This window comes from Eupeodes corollae, chromosome 1 (genome assembly GCF_945859685.1).
Source record: "Eupeodes corollae chromosome 1, idEupCoro1.1, whole genome shotgun sequence".
NCBI lineage: Eukaryota > Metazoa > Arthropoda > Insecta > Diptera > Syrphidae > Eupeodes > Eupeodes corollae.
The window spans coordinates 180872590-180890587 of NC_079147.1; the positions used below are offsets into that span (position 1 = coordinate 180872590).

The 17998-nt window shown below is 33.3% G+C and overlaps 1 protein-coding gene across 2 annotated transcripts in view; it reads right to left on the reverse strand.

The window, feature by feature from the left end:
* LOC129953429 (nipped-B protein) overlaps nt 1–8768 on the reverse strand; it is a 33728-nt gene extending 24960 nt beyond the window's left edge. For both annotated transcript variants that reach the window (XM_056066678.1, XM_056066668.1), the window contains exons 1-6: nt 7655–8768; nt 1003–1228; nt 759–930; nt 561–685; nt 302–498; nt 79–239 (exon numbers count right to left, since the gene is read on the reverse strand). In XM_056066678.1, the coding sequence (XP_055922653.1) occupies nt 79–239; nt 302–498; nt 561–685; nt 759–930; nt 1003–1069 (722 nt within the window). In that variant the 5' untranslated portion in view covers nt 1070–1228; nt 7655–8768. The remainder of the gene's footprint in view (nt 1–78; nt 240–301; nt 499–560; nt 686–758; nt 931–1002; nt 1229–7654) is intronic.
* Between the last annotated feature and the right edge of the window lie 9230 nt (nt 8769–17998).

The window sequence follows — 17998 nt, forward strand, 5'->3', positions numbered from 1 at the left end:
TTTATTTAAATTTGTTTTCTATTCATAAAATACTTTTAAGATTTAAAAAAAATAATCTAACTAAGCCTAGATTCTTACACAAAATTGTTTTGCACTGGTGACTGTTGTTGAGTGGCTGTTTGTGTTGGATTTATGATAACTTGTTGAAGGATTTGTGGTTGTTGCTGAAGTTTTCCATCAGGTGAAGGTACTGCCATAAATTGCTGCACAGTTATGTTGTTTATAACGGGCGGTTTTATCTAAAGAATGGATAAAGATGTAAACAAAAATATCCTCACAACAAACAAACTTGGAATCTTACTGGTTGTTGTTGTTGTGCCAAAATATTGCCTTGATCTGGTAGATTTTGTATAACATTCACACCCATTCGTTGTTGTTGTTGAAGCTGCGATGAACTGTGTGCTATTGATGCTGATGCTGATGTCTGAGGAGCATATTGTTGTCCTTGCTGCTGTTGTAGGAGATGTTGTGGCTGCTGTTGGGGTGATTGATGGTTTTCTGCAATTTCAAAAAACGTTTTATATTAAATCTGAATAAAGGTATGTAATGTTTTGACTAACGTATTCGATGATTTTGTGGCGTATTAAAGACAGTTGGCCTAAATGTATAGATTCCTTGAAGTAATTCCGGATAAGTACTTATGTTTGTTCCATGTTGATTTATGGCATATTGACTTTTAACCTCACTAAAATAAAAAGAAAAAAAAAAAATTATATTTTTGTCATTTATACGTTTATTAGCTTAAAAATACTTCTTACATATTATCGGAATTTGTTTGTTCAATTGCGTGTACTAATTGTCTTACTAAATTATCATCACGAACCGATAAAAGATTATTTGATTCATCAGCAACTAATGTATGGAATAGTAGTGATTTATTTAAAGATGTCACACTCGACAAAGAGTCCGATACAGGAAGCTCACTTAATACTAAAAACATAATAAGAAAAAGAATAAACAAACAAATGTAAAATACATTTAAAGCTATAAAACACTACTTACAGTCCGATAGACTTGTTAGGCCGGCTAAAGTTGTTACCGGTACACTCGGTATGTCGCGATCGCTCATTATGGTTTTAGGGAGGATTTTTATACATAACACTGATTTCTTTTATTTGCTTTGTTAAAAATTGTTTCTTGTTTTCTTCTTTTGTTTTTTAATTGAATAAAAATATTTGTTTTCAATTAAATATTGCTCATATCGTTTTGTGGAAATTGTTATGTATTTCTGGAAGTAAAAATTGAAATTATTTCTTTTAATTGACACATTTTTGCAAACAAACAACAATATGATGTATGTTGATTTATAAAGTAGATGGAAGACACATGAAGAAACAACGAAAGTTAATAACTTTTTTCCTACCATCAACTTATTTATAAAAAATATTTATATACTTTTATATTTAAAATAGATTTTTGTCTGATGATAATTTGTTTGATCAAAACAAGAATGTAAAGAGGTAAAATTCACGTTTATGGAATGAATTACTAATATAGAAATGTTATTTAAGGCAAACCTGCAGCAGATCGATTCATCGCTTTGAGTCCATTGTAACGGTGTAAAACTTTACTAAGAATGAATGAGCCTAGAAGTGATTAAGTGACTTTCAGCCATTTCTGTGTGCGAGCCATGTCAGGGATAAAGGCGTGCTACATTTGTATGCCCATTCTGAACAGCTTATTTGGGAAAGCACTTTTCATGATAAGAATTACTTTTGCAGGATTTTTCAATCCATTGGGTGGCCAAGACCTCTAGCATGACAGTCCTACGCAATAGCCATCACGCCACGGGTACTTTATTTCTTAATGTGGTACAAAGAAAATTGGAGAAAATATTGAAAACTCTCAGTGGTTCAGAAACCAAAACACATCGATGGAATGGAGTGAATGATGAATGATTTATTCTTGGACGCCAGAACAAAGAAGCAGAGAAAGCTTATGTTTAGAAAACGGGTAGTCTATTCGGGTTGTACATTTGAAATAGAAGAAATTATATATTTTTAGTTTTAATTTAATTAAGTGTGAAGCGGTGGTACCTAAAAGCATAATAGAATAATTTTTGTTAAAAGCTAAATAATTTTTGTTAAAAGCTAAATAATTTAATAAAAGCTAAATGATTTCCAATTGGCAACCAGCGCAGCCCACTAAACCCCGATCTATTTGCACTACAAATTAAAGCTCTTCTTTTTGCAGATGATGGCAAACTCACTTGAAACTCTACAGTTAACGTTAAATAAGCTCCTGGCATTCTATAAGGTATGGAATCTCATGGTTTATCCGGAAAAATTTAAAATTTGGTAATACGCAACGGAGGAGACAAAACTACAACAAACGAGAAATGCTTTTAAGAATTGAATGTTGTCAAGGTTGTAAAAAATACAAATATGTATCTTGGGGTAATATTCACTCAAAATATGAAAATTGATACACATTTAAGACAAACTAACTAATTTGAAGACACCTTGGAAAATTGCTTCGACAACAAATTTGTGAGGTTCAGTAATAAATATAGTGTCTTTGAAACTGTAGCATATGATCGAGACTGGTTTGTCGTCGCTGCTATAAAAGCTTTCGAACCACAGGTTGACAATACGTAAATGTTCCTTGTGTTACGAATTACCTGAACAATGCTTCCCTTAATTGTAGCCATCCAAATGGTGCGAAAGAAAAGAGGATTTCTGATAGAATGGAACCTTATTTTACGATCCAATAAAAAAAAAAACAGACATTAGGTACAGGCAAAATATGAGGAAGAAGCAACAAGATCTCTTCACCGGCTTTCTATTTCTCTTGATCATTGATAGGCGTGAAACCCTTCGGCGGTGTTCAAGAGAAGTAAATGTGTCGGTAAAAGAACGACCACTTATCGTTTTTAAATCTCTTTTTTCAATTGTGTCCAAAAGACTCAATTAGGTTTTGGGAGCAACAGCCCAAATATGAGTACTACACTCAAGTTTTTGACAAATATAAGCTTTGTAAATTATAGCCAGATCAGGATGGGTAAATAAATTCTTCCATCGTCGAAGAAAATATGTGAATACTCCTCAGCAAGTGGTTTGTGATGCCCATACCTTGAACTACATGTAGTTATGTCTCCTTGATGCAAGTACCGCCTATGGATAATAGCATTAGCGGAGGTTTACGCCTTTGCGACAGTAAAGAGCATTGAGTTTTCGAAGCATTAAATTCTACGTTGCCGTTGGTAGTAAATACAAAGGATAAGGATGGGAATCTTGAAACGAATATGAAAGACTAGGTTACTGTCATCAGCGAAACATTAAGTGGGTTCGAAGTTTCAGATAAATGACAATTTATAAAAATAATAAAAAACAGTTTTTATGCTCAATCCGAACAACTAATGTAAGAAAGAATTACTCTTGGAGAATTTTGTCATTCCTCGCAAGAGGTAACACCCGTGAAAAAAAACTTTAAGTGACATAGACAGGGATTGAACCCAAGACCTCTGGCATGATAGCCCGTCACACCACGGATATTTGTATTCCATTTACTAAAGTAAACTAGCGAGGAATTGACAAATCATCCAAGAGCGATTCTTGCCACGAAAAGTGCTTTCTCAAAGTAGCCGTTTGGATTCGGCTTAAAAACTCAACGGACCTTTGCGCCACCTATTTAATTTATTTTTTAAAGTAAACTGTTCCATGCTTAAACACACATATTTTTTGTTGATTTGGTTTGTTGTTTGATCAATTGTACAAGGTTCTTCAGAATACAACAAAAAACAAATTATTATTGTTCAAAACCAAAAAGCAATCAATGCAAAATGTAGTTTTCCTTAGGGTAGGTTAGTACGTTAGGAGACTATTGTCCATCATCCCCAAGGTGTGGCATTAAAAACCAGCCTACTTATATGAAACCAAGGAGAATTAATCTTTGTTAGGTCATAAATTCGTCAAGAATATTATCCGTCATGATTATAGTTCGTTTATTCAGTGGAAAGTTGAAGGGATTCGTGCTTACAACTGATTGCGTGTGGTAATTATTGTCCTCTTTATGAGTCTCAATTTTTTTTTGTTGCATAGTTTTACCAAATTTTTGGAATAAGCAATTAAGATAAAACATTCTTTATATTAAATCAACATGATAAACAATCAATCATATTTGTACGAATTAAAATGTACATATGTGTGAATGAGTATGAATAAAAAGTTCAATATTTTTTACCATTTAAGATAAATATATAAAAAAAATATACAAAGCTTGATTCCATGTTTCACATAAGCTACAAAGGGATGTTAAATTAAATTCAATATTAAAGTTTACAGGTTTTAAGCATCTTTTAATTTAATCGTTTATAAATGAAGTCGATAGATTTCTAGAACCTATGGAAATATGTACCTATGATGTTTCCTGTATATTCCTTTAGGTTTGTAGTTAGTGTTTAAAACTTTAATAATTGATAATTTAAAAAATATATGTTACCTAGAATAAAATAAGCGCACGTTTCTGTTTTATGAACTCTTCTTAATAAAAATTGCATTATACGCCTTAGCACACAGAAAACTTTTATTTATTTAATTAAAACTTTACAATTAGGCAATTATATTTGTTTGTTCAGATTTACAGAATAGATCATACAGAAAGAAAGAGAAATGAGTCCCTTTATTGTGATATTATTACATTAATTATTCATGTTACCTTTGAGTTATGATTCAAAAGATTCTAAAAAATAAACACTTGACTTACTTCAATTCCTTTCAAGCAGATTTGGACTTTTTAGTTTACTGAATTATTACAATTTGTTTCAGAAACAAAATTGACCTGGGTAAAATTTTATAAGCCGTGACCCTTCGTATTGAATTTTGTCTTGTTACTTCAAAAGCAAATATTTTGGGGAACAAGAATGTTTATGGGAACTTGATTAGTATTCTCATTCTGAAGGGTAGTCTTGAAGAGTTGCTTCCCATTTCATAAATAGAGTTGCCTATTATTTTATAAATAGCCAAAAGCAATTTTTCAATTATCAAAGGTGAATAGAAATATTTGATAACAACATAGAATAACATATATACCAAAGGCTGCTTCCAATGAAGCACTTGAAATTCAGAAATCTAAAACTAATGTTCTAAGCTGGTCTGCAGGTTCATGGTCTTGCCAGAAACCATAAATACAAAATGATGGGTCTGACTCTAAGTTATTTCTCACGGTTGAAATTTTTACAGAAAGTCAGTGTCATACCGACGAACCAAATGAGAAGCTCTACGTTTAAACAAAGTTAGACAATCAAAGTGAGTGCTGTGCCAAAACAGTGAGTTTTTTATTTTAATGTTTTGGGCGAAATGAAGAGTCACCTCTTGACTGTGCTGAGAATAGCCGAGATTAAGACTCAACTAACAAACATGAACTCACAAACATGAACTCCTAAATATTCAACAGCTAACATTTCACCTACTAGCTTGAGGAAAATTCAACACAAAGACCTAAAATTAATCGTTTACAAATTCCAATTGATCAATTTATTGAAGAAGCTTGAATACAACAATGATTAAATGGAAATGTTCGCTTTTACTAATTCTTTTGATGTTAGGCAAAAACGGAATTAAGTCAAAAATTGGAGTACCCAGACTCAATTAACCTTAGACGTTAATATCAAATCATATATCCATATGTCGGTCTTATTGTCTAAAGATTAAATTAATACGATATTAAGCAGAAACTCTACAATCAAGTTATTGTTTTTAAACGAAAGAGACAACAAAGGTGGTTACACCAAATCGAAAACTTAAAATGCACTTTTTGACTTAAGACCTTATTACCTAACGACAAAGAATTAAGTCATAAATTGTTATTTGGTTCATCGACACTATCACCTACCTTCATTCACTGCAAAGCATTGTGACACTCAAGATACAAATTGTCCTTATTGGACTTATACTTATTCCAAAGTCTTGTTAAAAGAACTCCAACCCAATAGCTTAGTTCAAAAAGCATTAAGGCAAATTTTTGGACACCATTGTGAGAAAAAATATTGAGGAGAAGACGCTTCATTTAAGCTGTAGGCAATCTTCTTCGATCCAAATATTTTGACAAAAATTACGTTTGTTGGAAGACTTCGATAGATTTAAAAAGTCCTTTCGTAGTAAATTCTTTAGAACACGACAGCGTAGCGGAAGATAAGCTGCAGACATACGTGTACATCTCAAATTTCAACTGGATGAGATCTGTGGCGTGATGGTTAGTCCGTTGGACTGTCATTGCATTTTTTGAGTTCAAAATCTGATTTTGCCATCGAAAGATTGTTCGCGGTTACTGCCTCTTGCAAGGAATTGACATATCTTCCAAGAGTAATTCTTGTCATTTAAAGTGCTTTCTGAAAATAGCTTAAAAGTGTAGGTCCTCTCCATCCCCGACAACGTTACTCGCACATAGGAATGGCAAAGTGTTGTAAGTCACTAGGCCTTAGTTCTCAAAGGACTGTTGGGCCACATAATTTATTTATTTAACTGGATGAGATCTTAAATTCAACCTGTTCAAAATGCTATTTCGCTTTTTCTAAAATCACTATAACTATACCTATGAATAATTGACCAAGCAGGTGTGGGATAACCCAAAAACTCTATCTTATCAAATTTCCAACAAGATTCAACTCAAGAAACTGCAAAGCATTTGTACCCACCTAGATCCAGGCATATAGGTACAAAGCCATTTGTTTTTCTTTTTGTTTCAAAATCAAACAATGAAAACATTAGGTATGGGTACAATTTCATTTCAAATTACACACTTCTGAAAAAGTAGAATTATGCGTTAAGCAGAAACAATGGCTTTCAATTCTTTGATTTTGTCGTCATTTGGAAATATCAATTTGTCTACGCAGGTTTTCGCAAATTGAAAAGAAAAAAAAATACACACACTTTGGATTGGGATACCTACCTACCGAGTAAACGTCGAGGATAGTGACACATTTCAATAGAATTTCACACATCCCATATCAACCACAAATTTATTCAAAAACTATCCTTTTCCACATAATCAACTTACATATATTTTCTTTTTCCAAAACAAAAACAAAAGAAAATTTAACCCTTTTGTCAAGCAACGAGCAAAAAGAAAAGATTATCGCACCACGATTCAAAAATCAGAAAAAGCAAAATGTCAATTTTTGCCGCCACTTTACATATGCACACTCTATTTTGTGTTGCAGTTAAAAAGAAAGAGAAATAGTTTCTCTCTACTCAAGAATTGCAGGGTATTTTGAATTAAAGAAAATAAAAACTCCCGAAACTATTTTCTCAAGGTTTTTTTACAAATCCAATAAATAAAAACAAAACAACAAAATATTTTTCAATAAACCGAGAAAATGTTTTTAAAAAATCCCACAAAAACTGTGTATTTCCGCTCGTTGTGCTGCAACCGCCTCCTCCATTAATAAATAAATACAAAATTAAAAACAAAAATTGAATAAATTTCCCTCCCGTAAAAAAACACACACGCACGCACATTTTTGGCACTCGGAATCGGAACTCGGATTGGACTCAGCGCTACGCTACACCAAAACCAAAAGCACTAAGCACCAACCAAAGCAATGGAGGAAGGAAAAGGAAGGCTACACTCTCGGACTCGATATCACAAATTAATGTTGCAAATTCTAAAGTTGCTTTTTTAGGATGTGGAGATTTCTAGCTTTCTGGACACTTACCTGGAATTGGTTTTGTGTTGTTTTTCATAAGAATTCTATGGAACTCGAACTGGTGAATTCTTTTTTAAAATTTTCCTACAAACACTTCGCAGCGCCAGCATCAAGGTCCAAAGAAAAATCCAAAAACCAAAAAGCGACAGCAACACAATTGTGAAAATGGTGCTAGTGCTGCTGCTGCCACTAGTGCTGCTGGCGGTGGTGCTGGTGGTGGGGTTGCTGATGTTTGAGATGGGTTGCTGCTGCTGCTTCTGCTTCTGCTGATGATAATGACTTTGTTCGCCACGATAATTATAATAATAATTTCTTCCAGCACAATTGTTCATTATTTCACACACAAAATCAACACTCAAAACATTTCCTTCCGTTCGTCTTCTGCAAATTGTCCCAATTTGGTGGGACACTAAGTTGCATATTTTGTTGTGTTTTTGAAAACCCCAAACAAACCAAGGGTTTCCCTTTACTCGAGATCGAGATGAAAAAATATATAAATGTATTTATTCTTTTTGACAAAAGCAATTTCGAAGTAAGAAAAAGTTAACCAATAAATTTCCTATTTATTTTATTGTACGAATACGAAGGGATAAAGAAAAATCCCAATGAGAAATTTTTCAGTTTTCTATATATTGCACTCTTTCACTCTTGCGCAATCCATTCGAGTCAGTTAAGCACTATCTCTTTTTGACATTAGCGGTTTGGCTAGGTGGTGTATGTGTGTATATGGTGAGGGAAAAATAGAGAACTCAAGTTGAAAAGTAATTTTCTTTTTTTGAGGGTTTTGGTTTTTATTTTTACGTTTTCACTGCAGTGCGAATTTTAATTTTAATTAAAATTAATGGGCTTTTGGTGGATTATTTTGGAAAAAACACTTAATCACTGATGTTTTAGTTAGTTATTCATTGTTTTTCAAGTTGTTTTTAATGGAATATTTGACATTTTTCAACTATTTTGACTGGGATTATATTTTAAATGGCGACGTCTGAGCGAGAACAAACACCAAACATGAAATTTTATTATTTTTCTTCCTTCACGTCTGCTACTTATTTTTGTCATCGGATGCGATGGATGTTGGTAGGACTGTGGTGTGCATAAATGGGATATTTTGCTGGCGAGTAAGAGACATGACATTTTATTTCTAGTAGTTGGTGTGACTGGATAGTAGGTTTCGAAATTAAATACAATTTGGTTTGGATATTCGATTTAAACATTAGTTTTGATGGGCAGGGATGTTAGTGAGTAGATGCACTAAATAAATTCAGTTGTTAAGGGTAGTCCGCAGCTCGAGGTAAAACTTAGTTCACGTTTTTTCTCAACATTTCAGCTAAAAGCTGAACTAAATTTGTACAAAAAATCCGGTTAGATTTATGAATAAAAGTAATAAATAACGCAATAATAGTCCAGTGACTATTTACATAAGAACATGCGTTGAATTCGGTAGTTATGAGTTTTAAGTTACTAGTTTATGATGTTGGCCTCATTAATAATCCAAGTTTCAGACCACGACCAAAGAACGGAAGATGTCCAAATGTCAGAAAATTTCGCTATTTATATTTTTTTCCTTAAAGGAGATATTTTTTAATACAATCATTTTCTACAATTTAAACCACCCAATTTAACTACAATTTGTGTCCAGTTGATAAAAAATCGTCCATGTTATGCGAGAAGGGTAATATTTTAGAAAAGTAACTTCGACAAAATCAAAGACTGGAAAACAACGCAACACCTACATTATTGTGACATACATTTTCTCAAAGCCAGAAATCCGTTATTGCAGTTATTTTCTTAAAATGTTGCTTTAGTCTACAGTATCAGACAAAAATAATTCAAAACCACAAAGTTAAAAACCAGTGAAAATTATATATAAAAAAATGTATTTTGAATTTTATACGTCATTGAATACTATTTTTTTATTCAGTAATCAATGTCAAAAAAGCGAATTCTAAAAACCTATTTAAGTGTTTGCGAAAATTGAAAATACTACATCTACTTCACTAGTTTTTAGCCAATTAGTTTTTTCTCTGGGCAGAAACAGTCGTTTCTGTAAATCCGATAGATCCAATTTTTGAATAGGTTTTCTATAACGTTGGTTTCGACCTCGAGGTCTGAACGCAACATGGGAAAAAATCTACAAAACCTCAAAAATCTTTAGTTTTTTTCTGGTATTTCCGATTTTAACACTGATGGGATAGTTTTTTCACCATAAGTAATTGAAGCTAACTGAATTTTCTTAATTTTGAGCCGAATCCCGTCTTCAGAGTAAAAGATAGAAATAAGCGAAAAATGCGCAAGATTTTCGTTGTTTTCCTGATTTTTGGACATCTTGTGACCTTCGCTCGAGGTTGGATTATAAATAAGGTCATCTTCATAAACAAGTAAAAAAATCAGAATTACCGGATTTAACGGAAGGTCGCCTTTTGTTCAAATTACAAATTGACTGGACAAAATTTCAAAGTGAGAAAAAACTTTATTTATGTTTTTAAAGTTTATAAAACACACGCAAAAATGTTTCTTTAGGTTCAGCGGAAATATGATGAAACTGTTGGCACTTGATTTATTTCTTTTATTGTATTTTGTCAAAATTTAAAAAATGTAATGATTATAAACACATTTTTATTTGACATCTGTCATTAACTGAGAAAGTCAGAGTTCTATGCGGTCCTCTTGTTTAATTAGTTTATACTTTTAAAACAGACTAATTTACTCTAAAAACTTTTGAAATCGTTAATTGAACTTAATTTGCGGAGAATACACGTCTTTATTTTGTCTAATTGCACATTTAAGACACCAAATTCTTAATTTTTCTCTGCGGCATACTCAGCAGTGCACCGTTAAAAAATTGCATATGCCACTAAAGCGAGGTAGAGAAGAAAACTCCCCTGAAAATTCAACTAATTCAAAAAAAGTTTCCATAAAAAAAAATAATAATAATATGGCAGTTGGAAATATGTCCATCGATCAATTAAAAGTAATGTTCGATTGCATTAACAAATGTGTTAACCCCAAATTTGAAGAAGTGGCAAAAAAAGATGATGTTCAAGCAATTGTATCCCAACTGCAGTCACTTAAAGTACACAACATCTTGTGCAACGAGTAACTGCAATGGAGACCTACTATCATCTGTTGGAACGACAACTGGATATCCTCACACGTAAAAACAACGAAAATACTGTTGTGGTGCATTTTCCGGCAGAAGGGAAGACCAATAAAGTTGATTACGCAAAACAAACTTGCATGAGTCTTCTCCAAAATTTTAATAAGAGGAGTAAAACTTCACATCAATAACTTCGCGTTTTCTTTCAACTTTGCACGAGGATTGATTGTAAACAATGCCGAGGAATATTCGTTTGTCAAAAACACTTTTGCAGATAGTAGTCTACGATATTTGACAGCTACAATGATAATAAAGAATCCTATGCGATAGCAGCGCCATCATACAGTCAACGTCAACAGCCTGGATGCAGTGTTCAGCGGAGTCAACATCATCAATTGTAGGATAGTGTTGCCGTCTGCCAAGTCATTTTAAATTTAAAAATTTTAAGTTATAATGTATCTGGCCTTAAAAACAAATTAACAATTCCAGATTTTTTAAATTTTATATTAAATTTTGATATTAGAGACTTTTCTCGAAGATGGTCATGAAACACAATTCGCTAAATTGTTCAACGATTTTTTATTAAATTTATTCCTGCCAACCGCAGTAGTATTTTTCTTAGAGCAAGTGGAGGTTATTTGATAGCAGTACGATGTAGTTTAAAAAGCTGTGTTAGTATTAAATCTGTTATGTCCACGAGTGGTTAATGGAAGAAATATTTTTGTGTATAAATATTCATAAACATCAGTAATTATATTCAATGTTCACTCTGTATGATACATATGAAATCAAATTATCAATTGAAATAAGAATATTCTGTATATCAAAATAAATATTATCAGATTTTCATTTGTTTTAGAATGAATTAGTTATGTTATGTAATTTCCGAATTTTTTTTTTTTTTTTTTTTTTTTTTTTTTTTTTTTATATCCGATGGAAATCTTCAAAAGACACTCGGTAAGAATCGGTACCGAGTAGTGTGGGACTCTTACCGCACTAAAACCACCGGTGAATCAGGACCAATCTATGAAAGATCGACAAATGATTTTTATTTCTTAATTTTTAAAATCGCATTGGGGGAAGTTTAAGGTTATAACACTTTCCCGTAGCTTTTAGCCCATCAGCTCATGAGGCTTGGTTCTTCTTAATCTCCGAACATTGTCTCGTACATTTAATACGGTCTCCATTTCAGAGTTAGTATGACTTTGCAGCCGCTTATTGTGTGATACAGCGTGTTTCTTAACCACTTCTGTAACCATTTCAATTTGAAGGTCACGATGTAGATCGCTATTTCTTATATACCAAGGGGCATTTATTATTCCACGAAGGACCTTGCTTTGGAATTTTTGGATGGGTTCAGCATTTGTTTTCTTTGTACAGCCCCATAGTTGGATGCCATATGTCCAAACGGGTTTCAATACTTGCTTATATAACATTAGTTTGTTCTGGATAGATAGGTCAGAGTTCTTTCCTATTAACCAGTACATTTTTCTGTACTTCAAGTTTAGTTCTTCTCTTTTCTTTTTGATGTGTTCTTTCCATTTAAGCTTTGCATCCAAATTCATTCCAAGGTATTTGGCGGTATTGGAGTAAGGTACTTCTGTACTGTTTATAAAAATTGGAACATTGTTTATGTTTTTGTTTGTAAAGTTTATATGCGTCGATTTTGTTTCGTTTAATTTGATACGCCATTTGTGCGTCCAATCACTAACTTTATCGACTGCATTTTGCAATTTTTGTGTAGCCTTCGTAACGGATTTATCTGGCACCAATATTGCAGTATCATCAGCAAAGGTGGCCATGATAGCGTTGATGTCCACTGGAATATCCCTTGTATATAACAGATACAGGGTTGGTCCTAGGACACTTCCTTGTGGTACACCGGCTTCAATTTTCTTAAGTTCCGAGTAATTTTGGTCGTACCGTACTCTAAAGAGTCGGTTCGTAATATAGGATTTCAGTATTTCGTAGTACTGCCTGGGGAAGTCCCTATGCAGTTTGTACTCAAGTCCCAAGTGCCAAACCTTGTCAAAAGCTTGAGCAACATCTAAGAATACAGACGAGCATACTTGTTTTTCTTCAAGTGCCTTTTCCACAACATCCGTAATTCGATGCACTTGGTCTATCGTGGAATGTTTATTTCTAAATCCAAACTGATGGCTCGGAATTAGTCTTCTTTCTTCAATTATTTTGTTAAGCCTTTTAAGTAGCAGTTTTTCAAAAACTTTTGCCATGATTGGTATAAGCGATATTGGTCTGTAAGATGTAACTTCTGTTGGTGGCTTACCTTGTTTAGGTATAACAATGACTTCCGCAATTTTCCAATGATGTGGCACATATCTTAGTTTAAGGCATGCGTTTATTATAAATTGGAGTTTCTTGAAGGCTATAAGAGGCATTTCTTTCAGAACCTGAGCAGTTATAAGATCGTACCCTGGTGATTTTTTGTTTGACAGCTTATGTTGACACATGCTTCTTACTTCTTTGAGCGTGACAAAAGGTATTTCACATTCGTCGTTTCTGTCAACAAACTGTAAGGGATCTGTAGCTGTGCTTGCTGGGAATGGCTTGAAAACATTCGCGAGATGTTCAGCAAAGAGATCAGCCTTTTGTTTCGGGTTTCCGATCCATTTACCATCTTGAGATTTTATCGGCGGGTTTTGTGTCTGAGGTCTTTTTAGACGCTTAGTTGCTTTCCATAAGGAGTATTCTGTAGAAGCATCCGTCGTCAGACTTTTCAGGAATCTACTTAGTGAATCATTTTTAAACTCACAGATTCTTTTTTTTAATTCGTTGTTAAGACGGTTAAAAACTACCTTATCATCTGGGAATCTCGTGGATTGCCATTTTCTTCTAGCTCTTCTTTTTTCCAATATCAACTCCTTTATTTCGATAGGATATTTTATTTCTTTTTCTCTCGCATTCGAAATAGTTGGAGTACTTTCTTCTGCAGCCTGCTGCACATCAGCAATAAATTGTTCTACTTCATGATCAATTTGTTCAATTGTTTGCATAGGGGATCTTAGGTTTATAAAATTTTCAAGTTTGTCTCTGAATTCGTTCCAGTTTGTTCTGTTATTCACGAGCTTGGGATTACTTTTTTCTATTATTTCTGTTTCGCTCAGTGATAAAATTACTGGAGTATGATCTGATGATAAATCATAATTACCTTCGACACTTATATGATTTCGTTTAATACCTTTAACTACGAAAAAGTCTATAAGGTCTGGTATTTTGTTAGTATCAGATGGCCAATATGTTGGCGAACCAGAAGAATAAAATTCGCAGTTGTATTTTCGGCCTGCTTGGTATAGCCGTTTACCTTTTGTTGTTATGAGCCTAGATCCCCATTGGGTGTGTTTAGCATTGAAGTCGCCACCAACAAGGAAGTTATGTCCTAACAAATGTAGGAGTTCTGCATAGTCTTCTTCAGTTGGAGAGCGCCTCGGAGGGCAGTATAAAGCTGCTATTTTGAATTCTTTCTTTTTTATACCAATACTAATTGTTGTTACTTGCATGTTTTCTTTAGTAAACTTTGGTTCTTCAAAGTGTGTTAAGCACTTTTTTATAAGTATTGCTGATCCTCCCCTAGCTTTGTCAGCTGGGTGCGGAGCGTGATAACATGTATAGTTTGGTAATTTATTATCAAGATTTTGTTCAATAGCGAGGTGGGTTTCGGACACCAAACAAATGTCTATATGCTCTATGTCTAAAAAGATGTTTAGTTCTGATACATGCTGTAAGAGACCGTTTGCATTCCATGTTGCGATTTTGAGTGTTCTGTCCATCATTGTTGATACATATGTATGATACATATGAAATCAAATTATCAATTGAAATAAGAATATTCTGTATATCAAAATAAATATTATCAGATTTTCATTTGTTTTAGAATGAATTAGTTATGTTATGTAATTTCCGAATGCAAATAGAGAAAACTATTTTATTTTTCCCCGTTGTTTCGTTGTTTTTTTTCCAACTTTTCCAAGAGATTTTTGATTATTTACATTTCTTGGACTATTGGTATACAAAATAGCTTTTCACATATTTCTACGCACTTTAGTTACACTGGGGGTGAGTACGATAACTTAGGCGACAAGATATTATAACGGATTTGTGTAGAACAGTTAAAAACAACCATTTTTTTTACTATGGGAGGGGGGTCTATCTCCCCCCCGTTTAGGCGGTAAGGGCAATTCTTAAATGAAATGTATGCTTATTTAAAAATCTTTTGCTATTTCTTCATTCAATAATCTTTTTTTTATGTACTATTATTTTTTTTAACTACTCAAACAATTGAAACTACTCAAACAATTTTTATTCTTATTTTGAATTTTCTCAAGAAGTTTATTAATACTTTAACAGCTAACTTATTGACGAAGTTCTAAAATAAATTTGAAACTTGATCTAGTTATTCTTTTGATCTTCATTTTAAAAATATATAGAACTCGAGAATATCATTATATCTGTAGAATTCGTTTTAAAATCATTTTTGAATCCTATATATTTTTGATTTTAGTTGAATAGAAATGAGCACTCCATAGCTTGTTTTGACTCTGAATTCTGACATTTTATGAATAAAATGAAAAAAATCTGTCAGTTTTCGTTAGAGTAGTTATTTCTTTTATGATTTGGTTTTGCTATTCTCACTTTTTTGGAAATGAAAATTGTATTTTCTTGTTTTATTCAATATCTTTTAAGATTGGGGTTATTTTAAACTATACTTTTTTAATAATGTACTCATGTTTTTGTTACATATTCTTGTTACACTGAACATTGTTTTTTGAATAAAAATGAAAAGAAATTGGTTCCGATTTTATTTTGGCCACTAATTCTTGAAAAGTCGAACAATTCATTCAGATATTACAGTACTGCTACATCATTAAAGTCCTCTGGAACATCATATGATACATGCAATTTAAATAATAGACACTATTTTATTGAACATTTCTAGAATTCCTGTTCGAGATTAAAAAGGCCACAACATTGACAAAATGTTTGTATTTTTCAGTTACCGAATAATGTCAAAACGGATACCTTGTTTTTTTATAAAGAGATTTATGTACACTTTTATCAGTTCCTGTTGTCCATAGGAACATTGAATATTGGTTCTTATTTTTCAGCATTTTTAAATACCTCCTATATATATAACGTCCTCTCACCCTTTGATGTGAAAAATATGTAGAACTTAAATGAAGCGCACGAAACTGTCAGCGTCCACACCATTTTTGAAATATAATCAGCTTCCATGTTTGACTTTTTGGCAAACCGTCCATATTAACATATTTTTAAAATTCTACATTAAATGTTGTCCATGTGGTCTTAAATTGAACCCAAAACCGAAATGAATCTAATACTAAGGCTTTTGGAAGAAGTAAAAACATTGCTTAACCGAGTTCAAATATGCCCCACATTTAAAAATAAATAAATTGGGTGGCGCAACAGTCCGCTGGGAACCAGGGCCTAGTGACTTACAACTCTCAATCATTCCTGTGTGCGAGTACTATTGTCAGGAATGGAAGGGAGCTGGAATTTTAGGCCGAATCCGAACGGCTAATTTGAGAAAGCATTTTTTTTTCATGACAAGAATTACTCTTGAAGGATTTGTCAATTCCTCGCAAGAGGCATTATCCGCGAAAATCATTTTTTTTTTTAAATTAAGGTGGCACAGGCAGGGATTGAACCCAAGACCCCTTGCATGACAGTCCAACCCACTAACCATCATGCCACGGGTACTGCCCCACATTTAAGGGTCTAATAATCGAAGTTATATTTCAGACTGAGATATAAACAAGAATTCTAAGAATTGGTGAAGGAACGACTTAGAAGTCAATCGAGTTCTAATTTATCATTAAACCGTTTAGAGACTAGAAATTTGTCAAGTTAAGTTCTTCGCCATTGTTATACCAATTTGTAAGTTTTTGTAGTTAAAATTTTGTAACTATAGCTTTCTTAAATGATCGTCTGAACCGATATTTGACGGTATATCGTACAACTTTAACGTCTCTATGTCTCTCAAATTTGGCAACCACTGTATGAATCGCAGATTAAAAACATTTTGAAAAAAATAACGCCTACAGTCAATGGAGACGTTACAAACTGAAGCATTTCCACAAATTGTATTGCAGACTGCGTAATCAAGTTGTCGTAATGGTCAGAACGGCAAAAAGACTTTATTATGAACATAAACTTATTTTTTTCTGGCAAAAAATTATGGGAAAACCTGCCGGAAATCCGTATTGGCAAACATTCTAAATAGCCTGTTGGTTACGTCGATTGTGATGCTCTCAACAAAAAGTTTACGTCCATGCCCTTAAACGTTGCTTCAACCGATCATTGAGGAGAAACCAACTGCTATCAACAGCTCTCTAAGTTTTATAAGAAAATAAGAGGAAGACATTGTAGAGGCAATAATATTGATTAAATCTAATGCTACTGGCCTGGACCAAATGGACACTTAATTCTTGAGACTACTGCGTCCATATGTACTGCGCTATATAAATAAAAATAAATTGGGTGGCGCAACAGTCCGTTAAGAACTAGGGCCTAGAGTCTTACAACTCTCAACCATTCCTGTGTGCGAGTAATGTTGTTAGGAATGTGGGGACCTACAGTTTATATGCCGAATCCGAACGGATAATTTGTGAAATCACTTTTTAATGACAAGAGTTACTCTTGGAGAATTTGTCAATTCCTCGCAAGAGGCAGTACCCGTGAAAAGACTTACCTACATATTTAATAGCATATAAACTACTTTCGAGTTTCCTTTAGAACGGAAAAAGGCTAAGATTATTCCCATATCCAAAAAGCAAACAGGTACTGCTACAGAATTTTGGCCGATTGCCATTCTTACGTTTCTTTCAAAGGTCTCTGAAAAAACTATTCTGCGGCAGATCTAAAAAAATATCTTACAATCGATAACCTGTTAAGTACCTGTCAGTCTGGTTTTGGACCTAAGCGCAGCTGCAAATCCGCCTTACTTTTTGTCACTGATGAAATAAGAATGGCAATGGACAGTGTAGTATCTGGCAGCACTTTAAGTCTAAATTGGTGACCCTGGCAATACCGACCTAATAAAGAAAAGGAATATTAAAGAATAAAAAGAAGGAAGAAACCAAAGAAACAAAGGAAAAGAGGGACACTTGAAAGTTAGCCAGCAACGTGAACGGCCGCATACGGGAGTCTCTACATTGGCGACGAGGATCAAAAAAAAATATAAAAAAAATATATAATAAACTAACGCGCAATGTCTGGTA